Here is a 22,636-nt window from a genome sequence, read left to right as displayed (position 1 = left end):
GGGGCTGCGGATGCGCCGGTATTGGGGTGGACCGGAACGGGAGGTGCCCTGAGATCGAGGTGGTACACGGAGCCTGGGGGTTGCTGTGGGATCGGTGGGCTCCGGTACCGAGCGGGACCAGCCCTGGGAGTTTTCATCGGTGTTGGGGAAACTGGGACCGGAGAGTGCCCCGGGATCTGCCTGTACCGGGGGAGGCCCAGAACGGGTGGGAGAACGAACCGGGGGTCCCCGGTGCTGACGGTGGCCCGCAGGTGACCCCCGGTACCGATCCGGTGCGCAGCCCCGCGCTGCATGGACTGGTACATGATGAACTGCGAGCTCCTGGCCACCTGCAGCGCCCTGGGCTACCTGGAGGGCGACGTTTACCACCGGGAGCCCGACTGCCTCGGTAGGTGGGCACCGGGGCGGGGGGGAAACCGGGAACGGCGGGGACTGACGGCTCCGTGTCCCCAGAGAGCGTCAAGGACCTGATCCGGTACCTGCGCCATGAGGATGAGACCCGGGACGTGCGGCAGCAGCTGGGGCAGCCCAAATCCTGCAGAACGATCTCCTGCCCATCCTGGTGCAGTACCCCCAGGAGAAAGTGCTCTTTGATGCTGTTATCAGGTAAAAAAGGGCGGGGTTGGGGTCAGGGGTGGCTCCTTGGTGGGTCAGGGGTCTCTCAGAAGCCCTCCACTCCATCACAGTTGATGGTGAACCTGACCCTGGTGGCTCTGTGTGGGCTCCTTGGTGGGCAGGGTCTCTCAGAGCGCTCCATTCCCTCCCAGGTTGATGGTGAACCTGACCCAGCTGGCCCAGGGTGGCCCTTTGGGGGCTCCTTGGTGGACAGGGGTCTCTCACAGGTTGATGGTGAACCTGGCCAGGTGGCTCTGTGAGGGCTCCTTGGTGGGCAGGGGTCTCTCACAGCCCTCCCCCTCCCTCCCAGGTTGATGGTGAACCTGACCCAGCTGGCTGGGTGGCTCTGTGGGGGCTCCTTGGTGGGCAGGGGTCTCTCAGAGCTCTCCATTTTCCCCCAGGCTGATGGTGAACCTGACCTGGGTGGCTCTGTGAGGGCTCCTTGGTGGGCAGGGGTCTCTCCCAGGTTGATGGTGAACCTGACCAGGTGGTCCTGTGGGGTCTGTTTGGTGGGCAGGGGTCTCTCAGAGCGCTCTATTCCCTCCCAGGTTGATGGTGAACCTGACCCAGCTGGCCCAGGGTGGCCCTTTGGGGGCTCCTTGGTGGGCAGGGGTCTCTCACAGGTTGAAGGTGAAGCTGGCCTGGGTCAGGGGTGGTCCTGTGAGGGCTCCTTGGGGGGCAGGGGTCTCTTCCAGGTTGATGGTGAACCTGACCCAGGTGGTCCTGTGGGTCTGTTTGGTGGGCAGGGGTCTCTCAGAGCGCTCCATTCCCTCCCAGGTTGATGGTGAACCTGACCCAGCCGGCCCTGCTGTGCTTTGGGAAGGTGCCAGCTGATGCCACCTCCCGCCACCACTTTCTGCAGGTGCTGTCCTACCTGCAGGCCTACAAGGAGGTGAGTTTGCCCAGGGACATGGCGTGGGCAGGGGGCTTTGCCCACGTTCCCTTGCTCATTTGGGGTCTCTGCAGGCTTTTGCGAATGAGAAGTGTTTGGGGTGCTCAGTGAGAAGCTCTACAACCTCCTGCAGCTGGTGAGTTCCCCTTGGGGGCTGTTCCTTGTGGGGGTCCCTCAAGGGGCTGTGGGGGCTTTCCTGCTGGGGTTCCTGTGGGGGCTGCAGGGTTTTTGAATTACCAGGGCTCCAGGATCCATCACTGCCACGGGTCCCTGGGGTTGTGGGGTCTGTCCATAATTGGGGTCCCTCAGGGGCCGTGGGGTCTGTCCATATTTGGTGTCCCTGAGATCCTCAGGGGTTGTGGGGTCTGTCCCTTTTGGGGATCCCTCAGGGGTTGTGGGGTCTGTCCCTTTTGGGGATCCCCTCAGGGGCTGTGGGGTCTGTTCCTATTGGGGTCCCTCAGGGGTTGTGGGGTCTGTCCCTATTGGGGTCCCTCAGGGGTTGTGGGGGTCTGTCCTATTGGGGTCCCTCAGGGGTTGTGGGATCTGTCCCTATTGGGTGTCCCTCAGGGGCTGTGGGTCTGTCCCTATTGGGGATCCCTCAGGGCTGTGGGGTCTGTTCCTATTGGGGGTCCCTCAGGGTTGTGGGGTCTGTCCCTATTGGGGGTCCCTCAGGGGTTGTGGGGTCTGTCCCTATTGGGGATCCCTCAGGGGTTGTGGGGTCTGTTCCTATTGGGGGTCCCTCAGGGGTTGTGGGGTCTGTCCCTATTGGGGGTCCCTCAGGGGTTGTGGGTTCTGTCCCTATTGGCAATCCCTCAGGGGTTGTGGGGTCTGTCCTGCAGGGCTGTGGGGTCTGTCTGTCCCTATTGGGGTCCCTGGCGGCTGTAGGGTCTGTCCTGCAGGGCTGTGGGGTCTGTCTGTCTGTCCCTATTGGGGGTCCCTGGCGGCTGTGGGGTCTGTCCTGTAGGCCTGTGGGGTCCTTCCCTGCCAGGAACCCCAGTGGGCTGTGGGGGTCCCTGACAGCCGTGTCCCCCCAGGACTGGGAGCAGCGGCAGGAGGAGGACGCGCTGCTGATCGAGAGGATCCTGCTGCTGGTGCGCAATGTGCTGCACGTGCCCCCCGACCCCACGGAGGAGCAGGTACCCGCAGGGCCCTCCCCTGCCCCCCCGACAGCCTCAGTGGGGACCCTGACACCTCTCCAGAGTTTGGTTGTTAATCTACATTTTCACTCTTTATACTACAAACTATGCGTAACATATTTACACTTAATTCCCAATGCCTATCACCTGTGTTAGACAGTGCACTTCTATTCTAAACCAATCCCAAAGTGCCAACATCACTGCAGAAGATGGAGGCCAAGAAGAAGAAGAAGAAAGGCTAGACATGCCCAAATTCCTCCATCTTGTCCCCATAAACCCCCATACCAAAAATCCTAAAATCTATATTTTCACTTTTATACTACAACTACCTATAATGTATTTATGATTGCTTCCCAATACCTATCACCTATGTTAGACAGTGCACTCTATTCTAAAACCAATCCCAAAGTGCCACCATCACAGCAGAAAATGGAGAACAAGAAGAAGGAGAAGAAGGACAGGACATGCCCACATTCTGCATCTTGCCTCCTGAACCCCCATTCTAATCCCCAAAATTCTACATTTTCACCCTGTGATAAATTCACTATCATTCTTCTCAAACTCTTGTGGCTTGTAACTCCTCACACAAAGCTGGTGATTGTTTCCAGCCCTTGGGGTGGTGTTAGTTTTTTATTCTAAAAACTGTGTGTACAATATTTACAATTACTTTCCAATACCTATCACCTATGTTAGACAGGTTTCTCTCTACTCTAAACCAATCCTAAAGTGCCACCATCACAGCAGAAGATGGAGACCAAGAAGAATAAAGGCTGGACACGCACAAATTCCTCCGTCTTGCCCCCATAACCCCATTCCAAAAATCCAAAATCTCCATTTTCACCCTGTGATAATTTTATTATTATGCTATTTAAACTTCTGTTACTTTCAGGTTCTCATACAAAGCTGGTAATTTGCTTCTAGGGGTCACAATCAAACCCGAGGTGCTCTGGACTGTGTGCCGGGTCCTCTGAGCCCCCAAAATCTGCTTTTTCACCTAGTGATAATTTTATTATTATCCTATTTAAGCTTCTGTGACTTTCAGGTCCTTATCCAAAGCTGGTAATTTGCTCTAGGGGTCACAATCAACCCGAGGTGCTCTGGACTGTGTGCCAGGGTCTCTGAGCCCCCTGGCACTGACAGACACCTCTCCTCCATCCCCAGCTGGGCGTGGATGGCGATGCCAGCGTGCACGACCGGGTGCTGTGGGCTCTGCACATCAGCGGCATGGACGACCTGCTGAAGTTCCTGGCCAGCGCCCCAGGTGGAGCAGCAGTGGGCCCTGCACGTCCTGGAGATCATCTCCCTGATGTTCCGTGAGCAGGTGAGCCGGGCCAGGGGTGGCAGGGCTGGGTGGCAGAGCCCCAGGGTGCTGACAGAGCTGCTGGCAGAGCCGGAGGAGCTGGCAGCGATGGGACAGGGGACAGCAGGGGCTGAGCACGGGGAGGACACGCGGGAGCTGCAGAGCTTGAGGCAGAGGGAGATGGCGGAGAGAGGAGCCGGGCACTGCAACGCACATCCGAGGTGAGGAGGGGGCACCCCTGTGGCAGGATGGGACCCCAAAGTGGGGACAGCATCATTGAACCTCTGTCACTTGTCCCCTGCCCAGGCATTCTCGTTTTGTGGCTCCTACGTCCTGCAGGGCGTCAAGTCCATCGGGGACAGGGATGTGGTGTTCCACAAGGGGGCTGCACAATGTGAGTGTGGGGCAAGGGGATGGGGCTGTGGGGGACAGGGATGGGTGTGGAATGTGGCACCGAGGATGTGGCACAGGGCTGGGGACATGGCAGGAGGGAGAGGGATGGGTGTGGAATGTGGCACCGGGATTGTGGCAGGGAGGGACAAGGGATGGGTGTGGAATGTGGCACTGAGGATGTGGCACAGGGCCTGGGGACGTGGCAGGAGGGACAGGGATGGGTGTGGAATGTGGCACTGGGACGTGGCACAGGGCTGGGGATGTGGCAGGGGGCACGGGGACAGGGTTGGGTGTGGAACATGGCCCCGGGGATGTGGCACAGGATGCAGGAATGTGGTGAGGGGCAGGGGGCATGGGGACAGGGATGGGTGTGAACGTAGTGCTGGGGATGTGGCACACGGCTGGGGACACGGTATGGGGGCACGGGGACAGGGATGGGTGTAGGATGTGGCACTGGGATGTGGCACAGGGTACAGGATGTGGCAGAGGTCATTGAGATGGGATTGTGGGTGGGGGCACAGGGCCAGGAATGTAGAGGGGCTGTTGGGACAAGGACACACTGTGGGGACATGGGGCCAGGTGCATGGTGGGGGACACTGGGATGGGGACGTGGCAGAGGTCATTGGGATGGCAATGTGGGGGGGGGCACAGGGACAGGAACACAGGTGGGATACGGGATCTAGGAAGATGGATGTGGAGCACAGAACCAGGGATGTGGTGGGGTTGCAGAAACAGGAGTGTGATGATGGTCAGGCTCCAGGACAGGGACACAGTGCGTGCCACAGAGACAGGCACCACAGGGGTAAATCCGTCCACTCCATCCCTGTGCAGCTCAAGAGCTTACAGCCACGACCTGGGCAAGGAGCCGCGGGCGGCTGCCCCGGCGCCGGCAGCCCGCCCCCGAGGCCGAGCCCTCCCGCCGCTCCGCCCGCAACGTGCGGCTCTTCTGCGCCGCTTCTGCCAGGACTTCCTGCAGGACTGCTACAACCGCCTGATGCTGCTGGTCAAGGTGAGGGTTTGGAGGGCCGGGAACCTCTCTCCAGGCTGTGGGACCCCTGCTGAAACCCCCTGGTTGCCCCCAGGACCAGTTGGTGAGGGAGAAAGCTCAGCAGCACGATGAGACCTGTACCTGTGGGCCACCTCCTTCTTCATGGCTGGGAGGGATGGGAACCCCTCCCCAGGCTGTGGGACCCCCCGTTGAGACCCCCTGGTTGCCCCAGGACCAGCTGGTGCAGGAGAAGGCTCAGCAGCACAATGAGAGTTATTACCTGTGGGCCACCTCCTTCTTCATAGCTGGGAGGGATGGGAACCCCTCTCCAACCTGTGGGACCCCCATTGAGACTGGGAGGGCTGGGAACCCCTGTCCAGCCTGTGGGACCCCCATTGAGACCCTCTGGTTGCCCCAGGACCAGCTGGTGAGAGAGAAGGCTCAGGAGCATGATGAGACCTATTACCTGTGGGCCACCTCCTTCTTCATGGCCTTCAACCGCTCCAGGGCTTCCGGCCGAGCTGGTGTCCGAGACCGTGGGCGTCCGAGCCTTCCACTTCATCGAGCAGAACCTCACCACCTACTATGAGATGGCACTGATGGACAAGAAGGAGGCAACAACCTGGGCCCGTAGGTGAGCATTTGGGATGCTCCAGGGAAACTGGGACACCCTTTGGTGGTGAATCCCAGTACCTGGGGTCTCCTTGAGACTTCTCATGGTGTTTGGAACCTTCTGGAGACCTGGGACCACCACAGTACTGAGATACCCCCAGTGCCGGAACCCCTTGGACACCTGGACACCTTTGGTGGTGAATCCCAGTACCTAGGGTTCTCCTTGAGCACCTGAGACTCCCTATGGTGTCTGGGACCTTCTGGGCACCTGGGAGACCCCAGGGCACCTGGGGACACCTTTGGTGGTGAATCCCAATACCTGAGAGTCCTCCTTGAGGCTCCTCATGGTGTTTAGGACCTTTTGGGGACCTGGATACCCTTTGGTGGTAAGTTCTAGTACCTTGGTGTTCTCCTTGAGACTCCCATGGTGTCTGGGACCGTCTGGAGGACCTGGGTCCTTCAGAGTACCTGAGGTACCTCCGAGACACCTGGACACCCCTTGCTGTCAGGCACCCTCAACTTTTTGGGATCCTCTGGTGCTTGGGACCCCCCCAACTACCTGTGACCCCCTGGACACCTGTGACCCCCCACTCCCTGCCATGCCCAGGATGCACCTGCCCTGAAGGCATACCAGGAGCTGCTGAGGACGCTGCAGGAGATGGATCGCTACCCGGAGCAGGCGGTGAGGGACAGCAGCCAGGTCATCAAGAGTGAGTCCTTCTGTCCTTATGTCCATCCCTGGGTCAACAGTCCCCTTCTCTCAGGCTCTGCAGAATCCCAGCTGTCAGTGGCAGAACAAAAAGGCACAGCATGGACCTGAGGTGCACTGAGTTAATTTATTTGATGTTAAAACTCTCAATTCTGGGGTCCCAGACCTCAAACTGAGGGCAAACAACAAGCTTATAAAGAGGGGGGGCAGGTCTCAAGGGAGGATACGACGTTCAGACTAATCAGGAGAACTGGGGGTGGAACACAAGGGAGGAAAACTGCTTGGGATAGGAGGGGTTAACAGCTGGATGTGAGGGGAAGGGGTCTGAAACTTGGCAGGAAGTAGCTAAGTAACAAAGAGATAAACTTATTATCATTATATTGCAAGGGTTCCATGTTGCTAGAATTTTGTTCCTCCTTGGTGTTTCTTGTAGGCAGCTGCTCTAGGCACTGACTCCTCCTCACAACTGACTCCAGTTTTCCTCAACCAACCAATCTAATCTTTTGTAACACTCTTCTTATTGGCTACAGTTAACATTAGGCCTGCTCCTAATCCTTAACAATTAGCTGAGCTGCAACTCTTTAGGGGATAAGATTACATTCTATATTCCTTTATTTACTTATATTCTATCCCCCTACATAAACTGAAATCTTGTCTCAATTAAATAGCAAAGGTGGTAAGTAACAAACAGATAAACTGAAACCTTGGCTCAATTAAATCACAAAGGCAGGCCTGTGTCACTGTAAAAATAGGGCGAGAAAAACCACAAATCAAACAATAAACACGCCAGATAAAAACCACACAACAACACCTGGGGTGTCCCTGACCCACCTTTTCCCACTGCCACCTTCCTCCTCAGGCAACATCTTCTACCTGATGGAATACCGGGAGCTCTTCCTCACGCTCTTCCGCAAGTTTGACGAGACCAAACAGCCCCGGAGCTTCCTGAAGGACCTGGTGGAGACAGCTCACCTCTTCCTGCGCATGCTGGAGCGCTTCTGCCGCGGCCGTGCCAACCTTGTGGTGCAGGTGGGGTGGGATTTGGTGCTTGACACCAGCCTGAGATGAGTTTTAATTTGTTAGATTTAAGTGCGTGGAATTTTGCTGGCAGCACCGATGTGGGAAGAGATGAGAATCTGAATCCGTGTTTCAGAATAGCTGATTTGTTTTTTTTTTTAATATATATATATATATATATGATATTAAATATTTGTAATAAAAATATTTATTATATATATTATTAAATATATATATAATGTGTATTATATTAAAACTATACTAAAATAATAGAAAAGACGAGAAAGAAGAGACGAGAATCTTGACTCCATGTTTCAGAAAGGCTGATTTATTATTATATATTATATATTGTATATTTATTTATATTTATGAAGATTTCAGGAATAATTCCTACAAGTATTTTATTCATGAATAGGCTGGGCAAATAAACCCTAAGGGAGAGAGTGGACTGTAAAATGAATATGGCTTTAAAAATTATTTAAAAGCAGCAAATAGATTTCATAGCTTCAGTAAAGGAAATGCATTGTAGGACCAACACTTTATAGTTCCCAGAGAGACAGAGACATGGCTGTCCTGCTTGGGGGTCCCTGGGGGGTCAGGCAGCCTCTCTTAACCCCATCCTTGCCCCCCCAGAGCAAGCGTGTGAGGAGGAAGAAGAAGAAGAAGCCTCATGTGCCTGCAGTCCCTGCCCCACCCAGCGCCGAGGAGCTGGAGCAGCTCTGGGAAGGATTGGCCCCGCAGGTCCAGGCCTGCCTGGAGGTACCAGGGAAGGGTTCAGCCTCATGGGGAGTTCTGGGGGTGCTGGTGGGGCACAGCATAACCCTGTCCTGCCCCAGGGCTGCTGTCATTACATTGCAGGAGTTTCTATTGCCATTATATTGCAAGGGTTCCATGTTGCTGGAGTTTTGTACCTCCTTGATGTTCCTTGTAGGCAGCTCCTGTAGGCACTGACTCCTCCTTGTTCCATTTGTCATACAAATGTTCAAACAGCACATTATATTTCAAATATATATTTCTAAATGTTTCAAATATACATTTCTAAATGTTTCAAGTACGTATTTTTAAATGTCAGTTCAGTTTTGCAGCTTTTCTCAGTTTACAACGTACTTATCTTCATAATCTTTTATGCTCATATTTAACAAACATTAATAGCTGCAATTTATATATTTTACCAATAGTTTAGTATTCAAGTCCTTTTCCCCAAATCCATGGGGTTATGTAGTTGAATCCTGTTTCCCCAAATCCACCGGATCATCTCTCCCAAATCACGTCGGGGTCACCATTTGTTGTCATTGTATTGCAGGAGTTTCTATTGCTACTATATTGCAAGGGTTCCATGTTGCTAGAGTTTCCTTCCTCCTTGATGTTTCTTGTAAGCAGTTCCTCTAGGCACTGACTCTTCCTTGTCCTCACAGTAGCCAACTGACTCCAGTTCCCCTCAACTAACCAATCCACTATTTTATAACACTCTTCTTATTGATTATTGCTTCTAATCTTTAGTAATTGGCTCAGCTGCAACTCTTTAGGGGATAAGATTACTTTCTATACTTCCTTTATTTACCCATATTCTATTCCTTACACAGGGTGAGGTGCCCCTGCCCGAGGACGTGGTGCCCTTCGATGCCACCTCGGAGACGCCGGTGGAGGAGCAGCGGGCGGAGGCTCTGCTGAGGATCCAGGAGTGCCTGAGGGATTCCCGTGTGCCCCAGGCCCTGCAGCTGCTGCGCTCGGCCAGGTGAGGCTGAGTGGAGATTTTCCAGGGTAGAAATCCATTTTGATTTAAGTGGAATGTACGTCTTTTAGGTATGTAGTTTGCTGTGTGGTCTGACTGCAAAAGCCTAAGCTCAGAGAAACTGCTTCAGTGAAGGACAGAGATAAGGAGGGGAGAGATAAAAAGTGATAGAGAGTAACAGAGACTGCTCTGAGAGCAGCTCAACCTGCTGACCTAAGAATTCTTTCTGACCTAAGAATTCTTTCTGATAAAGAAGAACTAATGGCAAATGTCACGCGAAAATCGTAAAAATGAATATGTATGAACCTATCATGAAATTGTATGCATATGTATTTGAGAAGGTGATAAAAAGGGACCTGAAGTTCCCAGAAGGATAAAAAGGGACCTGAAGTTCCCAGAAGTACGCATGTCATATTAAAAGAAGAATTCCCACATAAAAACATACCAGCTTTACAACTTTCACAAAAGTTGTGGAGTTTAGCTGCCTCCACAAAACACAGGTACCAGCACCGTGGTGTCCATCTTGTCCCTTTCACAACCTATTGTGAAATTGTATGCATATGTATTTGAGAAGGAGATAAAAAAGGACCTGAAGTTCCCAGAAGTACACATGTAATTTTAAAAGAATTTAAAATTCCCACATGCGTCCAGCACTGTAATAATCATACCGGCTTTACAACTTTCACAAAAGTTGTGGATTTTTGTTTACACGGGTACCAGCACCGTGGTGCCCATCTTGTCCCTGGGGCATGGGGACACAGTGCCAACCTGTCCCCTCTGTCCCCAGGGAGGTCTGGCCTGAAGGGGACGTGTTTGGATCCGCGGATGTGGGGCCAGAAGAGGAGACGCGGCTGCTGAGGGAGATCCTCGTCGCTGCCCTGCCCAGTGAGTCCCTCTCGGGAGGTTTGCAGTTTATTGCAGCCCTGAAATATGTGAAAAGTCTCTGTTTATTACATCTTATCTATAAAAATTTTTCTCCTGCCCTGCTGAGGTCCAGCAGGACAATTCCAGGCTCACCGCGGTGTTATCTCTTTATACAAAAAACTGCGTGTAACATCTTTAACAATTTTAACAAACATGTTTAACAATTTTAACAAACATAACATGTTTACAATTACTTTCTAATACCCACCACCTATGTTAGTGAGTTTCTACTCTAAACCAATCCTAAAGTGCCACCGTCACAGCAGAAGATGGAGATAGAGAAGAAGAAGAAGAAAGGCTGGACACGCCCAAGTCCCTCCATCTTGTCCCCAAAACCTCTATTCTAAAAACCCCAAAATCTACTTTTTCACCTAGTGAAAATTTTATTATTTATTTATATATATCTATTTCTATATATATAATAATTTTTATTATTACACTACTTAAACTTCTGTGGCTTTCAGGTCTTCATACAAAGCTGGTAATTTGCTCCACAGGTCATAATCAAACCCACAGGTGCTCTGGGTCTCTGAGCCCCCTGGCAGGGACATCCAGAGAGATGTCCTGAGCTCCAACAAGTCCCCACCTATGACCCTGGAAGTGGGAAAATTTGGGATGGGGCACTGCAGACCCTCAGCACATCCCTGTGACCGTGTTCGCAGGGGTCTTAGGATGAGGGAAGAGATGAGGATCTGACTCCATGTTTCAGAAGGCTTGATCTATTATTTTATGATATATATTACATTAAAACTATACTAAAAGAATACAAGAAAGGGTTTCATCAGAAGGCTTAGCTAAGAATAGAATAGGAAAGAATGATAACAAAAGTTTGTGGCTCGTCTCTCTGTCTGAGCCAGCTGACTGTGATTGGCCATTAATCACAAACATCCAACATGGGCCAATCACAGATGCACCTGTTGCATTCCACAGCAGCAGATAATCAATGTTTACATTTTGTTCCTGAGGCCTCTCAACTTCTCAGGAGGAAAATTCGCAAGGAAAGGATTTTTCAAAAAAGATGTCTGTGACACATCCCACTACAGGGCACACACCCACTGAGCCTGAAGAGCCGGAGGAAGAAGAAGAAGAGGAGGACGAGGAAGAGGAGGAGCAAACCATGCAGGTGTCAGAGAAGGAATTCAACTTCCTCGACTACCTGAAGCGGTGAGAATTGATGTTGGCTGAGGGCTATTGCTGTGGAAAGTGCCTTGAGCTGTTTTATTTTCCAGCATCAGTCTCATTCCGTGGTTATGACAATGGGAAGATGACACCAGCTCACAATCCAGGCAGCAGGCCAAAAAACCGAATGTTACAACTCACTTTATAAGCTTCTTGACCAATCACACAAAGCAAAAGCACATTGACAGTATCCAATCACCATAAAACAATGGTTAAAACAATGCTTGCTTATTTCCAATACAATACTTACTTGTAAGCCTTAGAACACAACGCACAGAGCTCCATTATTAAGCTTTAACTTTCCTAATATCTCACTAGATAAACTTGCTGCAGCTTAGAGAGCTATTAAGACAAGCATTAATACACAGACCATTGTTCCATTTGTCCTTGCTTTTCTACAGTTTAAATAATTTTTCTGCTGACCTATCTCATGGCTGCTGCTTAGCTCTAACCACAGTTCTGCTGTATCTGAGGCCTGCCTTTTGCAGCTTTCCCCAAAACCCTCTGATTTTGTTGATTCCCACAATTCTCCCTCTCTGTTCACCTAAAAGGAACCTTCATAATCGTGTCGTTTATTACTTGTGTTTCATAGCCTTACTATAATATTTCTGCTTATTACTTGCTTAAAGCATGTTCTTGCTTGCACTAAGCATTGCTATATTGCAACACAGCAATTTTAAGCTGTGAAAGTTGAGTTGAAAGGGCATAAATTAAGCCTGACAATATTCACAAGTCATTGTTCGGAAAAGTCTTGTCAATTCCAATGTCTTAATTCAAAACTTTCCTCTGACCTATCTCATGGCTGCTGCTTAGCTCTAACCACAGTTCTGCTGTATCTGAGGCCTGCCTTTTGCAGCTTTCCCCAAAACCCTCTGATTTTGTTGATTCCCACAATTCTCTCTCTCTGTTCATCTAAAAGGAACCTTCATAATCGTGTCATTTATTACTTGTGTTTCATAGCCTTACTATAATATTTCTGCTTATTACTTGCTTAAAGCATGTTCTTGCTTGCACTAAGCATTGCTATATTGCAACACAGCAATTTTAAGCTGTGAAAGTCGAGTTGAAAGGGCATAAATTAAGCCTGACAATATTCACAAGTCATTGTTCGGAAAAGTCTTGTCAATTCCAATGTCTTAATTCAAAACTTTCCTCTGACCTATCTCATGGCTGCTGCTTTAGCTCTGCTCACAGTTCTCCTGTATCTGAGGCCTGCCTTTCGCAGCTTTCCCCAAAACCCTCTGATTTTCCCTCTAATTTTATGGGATTCCCACAAGAATGGCTTGTGGGGAGGGCTGTGGTGTGACAGTGGTCACAGGGGTTTTTGGATGAGGGGAGAGACGAGGATTTGACTTTATGTTTCAGAAGGCTTGATTTATTATTTTATGATATATATATTACATTATTACATTATTATTTATGATATATATATGACATTATTACTATAGCAAGAGAATACTATAGTATTCTATAATAAAAAGAATAGAAGGAAATACTATAATAAAAAGAATAGAAGGAAAAGCTTCATCTCAGAAGGCTAACTAAGCTAAGAATAGAAAGGAATGAATAATAAAAGTTTGTGTCTTAGAGAGTTTAAGCTGACTGGGCTGTGGTTGGCCATTAATTGTAAACATCTAAAATGGGTCAATCACAGACGCACTTGTTGCATTCCACAGCAGCAGATAACAGTTGTTCACATTTTGTGGCTGAAGCTTCTCAGCAGGACAAATTTTTAATGAAAAGATTTTAATGAAAAGACGTCTGTGACACTGTGGGGTCCTGCTGAGGGGCAGCCCAGTGACAGCACTGCCGCAGGTTTGCCTGTGCCCCCGTGGTGCGGGCGCTGGTGCTGCTGCTGCGCGGCTACGCCCGGAACAGCGCCCGCACCAACCACTGCGCCGCGCGGCTGCTGCACCGCCTGGCCCGCGACCTGCGCATGGAGCCCCTGCTCTTCCAGCTCTCCCTCTTCGCCCTCTTCCACCGCCTGCTCAGCGACCCCGCGGCGGCCGCGCACCAGGTCGGTCTGTCCCTGCAGCCCCCAGCCCGGGAGGGTCTGTCCCTGCAGCCCCCAGCCCTGCTCTGTCCCCAAAATCCCCCAATCCTTGCTCTGTCCCTGCCCCACTCAGTCCCCAGAATCCCCCAGCCCGGGAGGGTCTGTCCTTGCAGCCCCCAGCCCCACTCAGTCCCTGCAGCCCCCAGCTCCACTCAACCCCAGAATCTCCCAGTCCTTGCTCTGTCCCTGCCCCACTCAGTCCCCAGAATCTCCCAGCCCCACTCAGTCCCTGCAGCCCTCAGTCCCCAGGAATCTCCCAGTCCCACTGAGCCCCCAGAATCTCCCAATCTTTTCTCTGTCTCTGCCACACACAGTCCCCAGAATCTCCCAGCCCTCGTCAGTCCCCAAAATCTCCCAAGCCCACTCAGTCCCCAGAATCTCCCAATCTTTGCTCTGTCCCTGCCCCACTCAGTCCCCAGAATCTCCCAGCCCCACCGAGCCCCCAGAATCTCCCAGTCCCACTGAGCCCCCAGAATCTCCCAATCTTTCCTCTGTCTCTGCCACACACAGTCCCCAGAATCTCCCAGCCCTTGTCAGTCCCCAAAATCTCCCAACCCCACTCAGTCCCCAGAATCTCCCAATCTTTGCTCTGTCCCTGCCCCACTCAGTCCCCAGAATCTCCCAGCCCCACTCAGTCCCCAGAATCTCCCAGTCCCACTGAGCCCCCAGAATCTCCCAATCTTTTCTCTGTCTCTGCCACACACAGTCCCCAGAATCTCCCAGCCCTCGTCAGTCCCCAAAATCTCCCAAGCCCACTCAGTCCCCAGAATCTCCCAATCTTTGCTCTGTCCCTGCCCCACTCAGTCCCCAGAATCTCCCAGCCCCACTCAGTCCCCAGAATCTCCCAGTCCCACTGAGCCCCCAGAATCTCCCAATCTTTTCTCTGTCTCTGCCACACACAGTCCCCAGAATCTCCCAGCCCTCATCAGTCCCCAAAATCTCCCAACCCCACTCAGTCCCCAGAATCTCCCAATCTTTGCTCTGTCCCTGCCCCACTCAGTCCCCAGCATCTCCAGCCCCACTGAGCCCCCAGAATCTCCCAGTCTTTGCTCTGTCCCTGCAGCCTCCAGCCCTTCTTTGCCCCCAGAATCTCCCAGTCCTTGCTCTGTCCCTGCCCCATTCAGTCCCCAGCATCTCCCAGCCCTGCTCTGTGCAGCCCCTGGCCCCATTCTCCGTCCCTGGCATCCTCCAGCCCAGCTCAGTCCCTGCTGTCCCCCAGCCCCACTCTCTCTGTCCCCACATCCCCCAGCCCCTCTCTCCATCCCTGGTGTTCCCCAGCTCTGCATCCAAAGTTCCCTCAGCCCCACTCCCAGCCCCCAGTATCCTCCAGCCCTACTGTTCATCCCCAGTGTCATCTCCACTGCCACTCGCTGTCCCTGCTGTCCCCCAGCCCCTCTCTCCCTCCTGCTGTCCCCAGGAGCTGGTGACCTTGGCCAAGTTCATCCTGGGCAAGTTCTTTGCGCTGGCGGCCACCAACAAAAAAGCTTTTGTGGAGCTGCTCTTCTGGAAGAGCCCTGCCATTGTGGGTGAGATGACCCAGGGCTACAGCTCCCTGCAGGAGGGAGAGGGGTGAGTGGGGCAGGGAGGGTGTGAGGGTGGCCACAGGGGCTCTTGGGTGAGGGAAGAGATGAGGAACTGACTCCATGTTTCAGAAGGCTTGATTTATTATTTTGAGATATATATTACATTAAAACGATGCTAAAAGAATAGAAGAAAGGTTTCATCAGAAGGCTGGCTAAGAATAGAATAGGAAAGAATGATAACAGAGGTTTGTGGCTCAGGCGCTGTGTCCGAGCCAGCTCACTGTGATTGGCCATTAATTAGAAGCAACCACATGAGACTGATCACAAATCCACCTGTTGCATTCCACAGCAGTAGATAATCATTCTTTACATTTTGTTCTTGGAGCCTCTCAGCTTCTCAGGAGGAAAAATCCTAAGGACAGGATTTTTCATAAAAGTTGTCTGTGACAGGAGGGGGCTGCTCTCCCTTCTCCTGTGATGGTGGTCACAGAGATTTTTGGGCGAGGGAAGAGACGAGGATCCGACTCCATGTTTCCGACGGCTGATTTATTATTTTATGATATATATTACATTAAAACTATACTAAATAGAAGAAAAGGTTCTCATCAGAAGGCTAGCTAAGTATAGAAGCAGAAAGAATGATAACAAAGGTTTGTGGCTCAGGCTCTGTGTCCAAGCCAGCTCACTGTGATTGGCCATTAATTACAAACAACCACATGAGACCAATCACAGATGCACCTGTTGCATCCCACAGCAGCAGATAATCAATGTTTATATTTTGTTCTTGAGGCCTCTCAGCTTCTCAAGAAGAAAAAATCCTAAAGAAAGGATTTTCATAAAAAGATCTCTGGGACATCCTCCCCTCCCTTCTCCCCCTCCCCAGGACCACCCGGAGCCGGGTGCCCCCCTGGACCCCTCAGGAGGAGCAGGAGCTGCGGGAGCTCTACTGGAAATACAAGGAGATGGAAGGTACTGGGGGGGTCTCTGGGGTCTCAGTGGGACCCCTGAGGGGTGGCGGGGGCTCTGTCCCTTCACCCTTGCTGTCCCACAGGTGGGGACATCATCGCTGCCATCCTGGCCCAGCTCCCCTCACCTGGACGGACGCGCAGGCAGGTGGTGAAGCAGCTGGTGAGGATGGGGCTGGCCAGCAGTGCCAAGGACTTCCCGAGGGAGAGGTGGGTCAGGGACCCCCCCCCAGGGGCAGGGCAGGGACCCCCAGGGACAGAACTGACCCACAACTGTTTCCCACCCCCAGGAAAGGCACCCGCATCGTGCTGTGGACGCAGGAGCAGGAGGAGGAGCTGACGCGGCTCTTCGAGGAGTTCCAGGGCTCGGATGGTGAGCTGGACACGAGGGGTAGACCCCAAAAATTCCCCTGTGGCCTCCCCAGCCTGACCCTGCTCCCCACAGACGTCCTGGGGAACATCATGAAGCACCTGACGGCGCGGCGCTCGCGGGCTCGCGTGGTGGAGAAGCTGCTGGGGCTGGGGCTGGTGGCTGAGCGCAAGGAGCTCTACAAGAAACGCAGGAGGAAGAGCCAAGGGCACGGCCCTGGGCAGGTATGGGGGGCTGGAGGTGCTGGGCTGGGCCCTGGGGGTGCTGTCCCCATCCTGAGGGCACCCAAATGTGGCCTGTCCCCATCTTGGGGGCACCCAAATGTGGCCTGTCCCCATCCTGGGGCACCCAAACATGGCCTGTCCTCATCCTGGGGGCATCCAAATGTGGCCTGTTCCCATCCTGGGGGCATCCAAATGTGGCCTGTCCTCATTCTGGGGGCACCCAAATGTGGCCTGTCCCACCCTGGGACACCCAAACATGGCCTGTCCCCATCTTGGGGGCACCCAAATGTGGCCTGTCCCACCCTGGGACACCCAAACATGGCCTGTCCCCATCTTGGGGGCACCCAAATGTGGCCTGTCCCCATCCTGTGGGCTGGAGGGTGCTGGGCTGTGCCCTGGGGATGCTGTCCCCATCCTGGTGGCACCCAAACATGGCCTGTCCCCATCCTGGGGACACGCAAACATGGCCTGTCCCCATCCTGGGGACACGCAAACATGGTCTGTCCCCATCCTGAGGGCACCCAAACATGGCCTGTCCCACCCTGGGAACACCCAGACAGGGTCTGTCCCCATCCTGAGAGCACCCAAATGTGACCTGTCCTCATCCTGAGGGCACCCAAATGTGGCCTGTCCTCATCCTGGGGCCACCCAAATGTGGCCTGTCCCCACCCTGGGGGCACCCAAATGTGACCTGTCCCCATCCTGGGGGCTGGAGGGTGCTGGGCACTGCCCTGGGGGTGCTGTCCCCATCCTGGTGGCACCCAAACATGGCCTGTCCCCATCTTGGGGACACCCAAATGTTCCTGTCCCCACCCATGGGACACCCAAACCCTGCTGGCTCCCACAGGCTGCCCCAGGTGTCCTGGCCATGCCAGCCCAAGACAGCTCAGGAGAGGATGAGGACAGCGAGGAGGAGGAAGAGGAGGATGAGGATGATGAAGGCCTCACAGAAGAGCGCTGGGTGCCTGAGGAAGGGGCTGGGCAGGACCTGGCGCAGCACCTGCATCAGGAAGGTGGGTGGGGGGGCTCCAGACCCCCCAGCTGGGCTTGGCTGAGGGGGGGGACCCTGATGGACCCTGCTGGATCCTGATGGACCCTGCTGGATCCTTTGTCACCTTCTGGTGTCCCCAGGGCTGGCCGGGCCCCTGCGGTGGCTGCAGAACTGCCTGAGGAGAGCAGCAGAGGACCGAGAGGAGGACGGTGAGCGGGGTCAGGGTGGGCTGGGGTGGGTTGTGGGGTCGGGGTCCCCCTGACTGTGCTGTCCCACCCCAGGTGTGTCCCACCCGGTGCCGCTGGTGCCGCTCACGGAGGAGAACGAGGATGCCATGGAGGATCGGCGCTTCCGGAACCTTCTGCGGCAGCTGGGGCTGCGGCCGCCCGCCAGCGAGCAGGTGAGGTCCCTGTCCCCATCCTGCCCTGTCCCCATCCTGCCCTGTCCCCGTCCTGCCCCGTCCCCATCTCTGTTCCCATGCATCCCTGTCCCCATCCTCCTGTCCCCATCCCTGTCCCCGTCCTTGTTGCCATCCATCCCTGTTCCCATCCATCCCCTTGTCCCCATCCATCCCCTTGTCCCCATCCATCCCCTTGTCCCCATCCCCTTGTCCCCATCCTCTTGTCCCCATCCCTATCCCCATCCATCCTTGTCCCCATTTCCCCTTGTCCCCATCCCTGTCCCCATCCCCTTGTCCCCATCCCTATCCCCATCCATCCTTGTCCCCATTTCCCCTTGTCCCCATCCCCTTGTCCCCATCCCTGTCCCCATCCCCTTGTCCCCATTCCTGTCCCCATCTTTGTCCCCTTCCCCTTGTCCCCATCCCCTTGTCCCCATCCCTGTCCCCGTCCTTGTTGCCATCCATCCCTGTCCCCATCCATCCCCTTGTCCCCATTCCCCCTTGTCCCCATCCATCCCCTTGTCCCCATCCCTGTCCCCATCCCCTTGTCCCCATCCCTGTCCCCATCCCTATCCCCATTCATCCCTTTGTTCCCATCCCCTGTCCCCATCCCTGTCCCCATCTCTTGTCCCCATCCCTGTGGAAAGTTTGCGGACAACCCCAACAAGGGAAGAGATGAGAAGCTTATCTCCATGTTTCAAAAGGCTGATTTATTATTTTATGATAAATATATTACATTAAAAGATATATATATATATATATATATGTTATATTAAAAGAAAATAATATATTAAAATTATACTAAAAGAATATAAGAAAATATTTCATCAGAAGGCTAGCAAGGAATAGAAAATATAAATAATAAAATTATTATTATTAAAATCAGAAATAATAATAAAACAGAAAATAAATAATAGTAAATTATTTATCCATTCTATTCCTAGCACAGAATAGAAAGGATAAATAATAATAAAATTACTATTATTAAAATAATAAGTAATAATAAAATAGAAAGGATAAAATAATAAAATCTTGTGACTCTCAGAGAGTCTGAGACAGCCGGACGGTGCTTGGCCATTAATTAAAAACAACCACATGAGACCAATCAAAGATGCACCTGTTGCATTCCACAGCAGCAGAAAATTATTGTTTACATTTAATTTCTGAGGCCTCTCAGCTTCTCAGGAGAAAAAATACTCAGGATTTTTCAGAAAATATCATGGCTGCACCTTAGGAGCAAAACCCATCAAAGGGATTTTTCAGAAAATATCATGGCTACAACTTAGGAGAAAAATCCTAGAGATTTTTCAGAAAATATCATGGCTACATGTTACTAGCAAAGGGATTTTTCAGAAAATAGTGTGGCTACACCTTTGGAGAAAATCTTAGGGATTTTTCAGAAAATATCATGGCTACACCTTAGGACAAAAGATCATAGCAAAGGGATTTTTCAGAAAATACCATGGGCTACACCTTAAGAGAAGAATCCTTGGGATTTTTCAGAAAATATCATGGCTCACCTTGGGAAAAAAGTCCTGGCAAAGGGATTTTTCAGAAAATATCATGGCTACACTTTAGGAGAAAAATCCTGGCAAAGGGATTTTTCATCAAAAAAATCCTGGCAAAGGGATTTTTTAGAAAATATCATGGCTACACCTTAGGAGGAAAATCCTGGTAAAGGGATTTTTCAGAAAATATCACGGCTGCACCTTAGGAAAAAAACCCCGGCAAAGGGAATTTGCAGAAAATATCGTGGGTACACTTTAGGATAAAAATCGTAGGGAATTTTCAGAAACTATCATGGCCCTGCAATGTCCCCCTCTCCCCCAGGAATCCTTCTGGCGCATCCCGGCCGCCCTCACCCCGCAGCAGCTCCGTCGTGCCGCCGCCTCCATCGCCCACCGTGACCCCCCAGGATCCCCCCAGAACCTTCCAGAGCCCCCCAGGTGCCCCCAGGACGGGGCTGCAGGTGAGGGGTGGGGCTGGGGGGGTGTGGGACCCCCAGATTTGGGCTGGCTCCGAGCCCCCCTCTCCTTGTGCCCCTCTGCAGAGCCGCTGATGGCAGCGCTGGGATCAGACTCGGAGAGGTGAGAGCAGAGCCCCCATCTCAGCTTTTGGGGTGCTGGTTTTTTTGGGGAGGGGTCTTCTCCCTGCCTGGGGAGGGGATTCAGCCCCCCTGCATTGTCCCTGCAGTGAGGAGCCTGTCCCTGTCCCTGTCCCCAGCCCGGTGCTGGCGCGCACCAAGAGGCGCCGGGAGCTCGCCAGTGAGGATGAGGATGAGGATGGTGGGAGCTCAGGTGGGTTTGTTAGCGTTCAGAAACACATAATCATGAAAATAATTATGTTGGTGCTTTTTATCCAGAGCTCTGGGAATCAGGGGTATTTTCCACCCAAATCTGACTCTGCCCATACATTCGACATGATCGTGTTTTTATATTCTATCGTTATTTAACTTGCATGTTAATTATTAAACTTATATTGTTCTATTGTTTACATAGATTTCAGCCAAGCATAGCCCCCCTTAAATTTCCAACATAGTTCCTCATGATTCTTCTTACATGATTCTTCTTCTTAAATATAATAATTATATTTAATTGCTAAACAATCATCACATCTAACAATTAAATCATTTATGTACTGCTTATGCAGGTGCAATGATCTGGGAAAACACAAAGCCTAACGTTTCAGAGTCTAGTTTAACATTTTTCCAGGGCCCCACTATCGGGTTCAGCCCCTCTGCTCGCTCCTGGGATTGGGGCTGTCCTGTCCCTGTCCCCTTTGTCACATCCCTGGGGGGCTCAGCCCTCTCCCCTCTCCCTCCATCCACAGGAACCGAGCCACCCCCACCAGCTCCTCGCTCTGAGGAGGATGAGGATGAGGAAGATCCACAGCCCCGGGGGAGGAGGAAGCGCATCCGCTGCCTGGAAGAGGAGGAGGACTGAGAAGCTTCCCTGTGCCCAGGCCTTGTGCTGTTTCCTGGGCTTTTTGCAGATTTTATTGGATTTCTGCAGCTTTTCTACAGTTTTTCTTGGGTTTCTGCAGTTTTTCTTGGGTTTTCTAGGTTTTATGGGGTTTCTACAGATTGCCTTCTGCAGGTTTTGATGCTGTTTTTAAAAGCTGCACAACCAACCAGTTTCTCCACCTTCCCCTGCTGTCACCATCTCCCTGTTTTACCCCAAATTTCCTCCTTTTTTCCTCATCTGTCGGGGTTTTGGATTTTTTTTTTTTCTTCTTAAAACTTTTTAAATCTAGACAAGGCCTAAATAAACACAAGTGACTTTTGCCCTCCTTGGGTGTGTGTGGGTCTGCAGGGGGCTCGGAGCCTCCCTGGCCTCAGGGAGTGCCCGGTCCCTGTCCCTGTGTCGCAATTCCCTGATAACCAGGGCTATAAAGGGGTCACGAGGCCGGGCTGGCCGCAGTGACCGGCCAGGGGAGGGGACAGCAGGACAGGGGACAGCAGGACAGGTGAGGTGGCACAGGGTGGGCATGGGGGGCTGCGGGCACAGGGGTCTAACAGGGCTCTGTCCTTCTCCCAGCGCCGCCACCATGCCCTGCATTCTGCTCTTCCTCCCTCTCCTCATCCTCAGCCACGCCATGGCTGCGTCCATCATCACCCCCGCGCTGGCTGATGGTGACCGGGCACTGCTGGCAGAGCTGGCAGCGCTGGCAGAGCCCGTCCCACCGCGGGCACCGTGCCAAAGCCTTCATCCTCATCGCCTCCCCGGCTTCTCCCGGCTGCCAGCGCTGCCCCGCGGGCTGGCCCGCGCTGCCCTGACCCTGGCACTGCTCAAAGCCGGCTGTGCCCCCCAGGCTGAGGCCGAGACGCTGGAGCTGGCACGGGATGTGGGCACCGCCACGGCCGCGGCGCTGCTGCGGGGGCTGGCGCGGGTACCGGGCGCTCCTGCCCCGCCGCCACCGCTGGCGCTGCTGCTGCTCAGGCTGGCACTGAGCCCGGGGGGCTCTGCCTGTGCGGATCCCCCCGTGCCAGGCACGGAGCACAACGGCACGGAGCCCGCGCCACCCCCGAGCCCGGAAAACCGGGAATTCCCGCCGTGCCGCAGCAGGGAGGGTGAGGATGAGGATGAGGATGCCCGCGGCACCGTGCGGAGACACCGGCGGGAGGATGACGATGAGGATGAGGATGCTCGCGGCACCGTGCGGCGGCACCGACGGGAGGATGAGGATGCCTGCAGCCCACCGGGGGAACGGGAGGCACACCGGGTGCTGGATTGGGTACCGGGAGTCAGCACCTTCTACAACCTCGGCACCAGCGTCTACTTCGCCTTCCAGGGCTGCGAATCCACGGCGTCCACCCGGGCGCTGGAAGCCGCCGAGGATTTGGGTTACGCGGGGCTGGCGGCGCTCACGGGCGGTTTGGGGGGACCGGTGGCCATGGGGGTGCAGCTGGGGCTGCAGCCGGGGCTCAAGGCCGGGGTGAGGGCGCTCATCGGGTATTTCACCTCGGCCGGGGAGCCCTCGCCGGTGCCCACCGCGCACAGCGGCGCCGTGGTCATCGTGTGAATGAATAAAGAAAGGGGCACGTGTGGCAGGTGCTGCTGGCGGGTCGGTGTTTGGGGACGGATCGATGCGGGGTCACCCTGCCCCGGGGCGGC

General features: G+C 53.3%; 2 protein-coding genes across 2 annotated transcripts; both read left to right on the top strand.

The window, feature by feature from the left end:
• Positions 1–18: 18 nt before the first annotated feature.
• TIMELESS (timeless circadian regulator) lies at positions 19–21,311 on the top strand. Its single transcript, XM_063179406.1, is given in 36 exon segments — positions 19–388; positions 454–516; positions 519–606; positions 1,393–1,507; positions 1,582–1,597; positions 1,600–1,643; positions 2,542–2,643; positions 3,805–3,900; positions 3,902–4,130; positions 4,133–4,164; positions 4,250–4,343; positions 5,176–5,207; positions 5,209–5,281; positions 5,284–5,345; positions 5,743–5,843; positions 5,845–5,958; positions 6,544–6,548; positions 6,551–6,646; positions 7,505–7,674; positions 8,296–8,421; positions 9,246–9,397; positions 10,182–10,279; positions 11,362–11,482; positions 13,313–13,514; positions 14,968–15,119; positions 15,957–16,042; positions 16,125–16,248; positions 16,329–16,411; positions 16,484–16,632; positions 17,480–17,645; positions 17,764–17,832; positions 17,905–18,023; positions 19,854–19,992; positions 20,074–20,110; positions 20,217–20,320; positions 20,853–21,311. Coding segments are annotated over 36 exon segments (3,669 nt in total). The 5' UTR covers positions 19–291; the 3' UTR covers positions 20,966–21,311.
• APOF (apolipoprotein F) lies at positions 21,090–22,605 on the top strand. Its single transcript, XM_063179207.1, is given in 5 exon segments — positions 21,090–21,118; positions 21,361–21,431; positions 21,434–21,488; positions 21,560–22,084; positions 22,166–22,605. Coding segments are annotated over 5 exon segments (1,059 nt in total). The 3' UTR covers positions 22,545–22,605.
• Positions 22,606–22,636: the final 31 nt, after the last annotated feature.

The sequence above is a fragment of the Melospiza melodia genome, chromosome 31 (genome assembly GCF_035770615.1).
Source record: "Melospiza melodia melodia isolate bMelMel2 chromosome 31, bMelMel2.pri, whole genome shotgun sequence".
Classification (NCBI taxonomy): domain Eukaryota; kingdom Metazoa; phylum Chordata; class Aves; order Passeriformes; family Passerellidae; genus Melospiza; species Melospiza melodia.
This window is presented reverse-complemented; position numbering and strand designations above follow the sequence as displayed.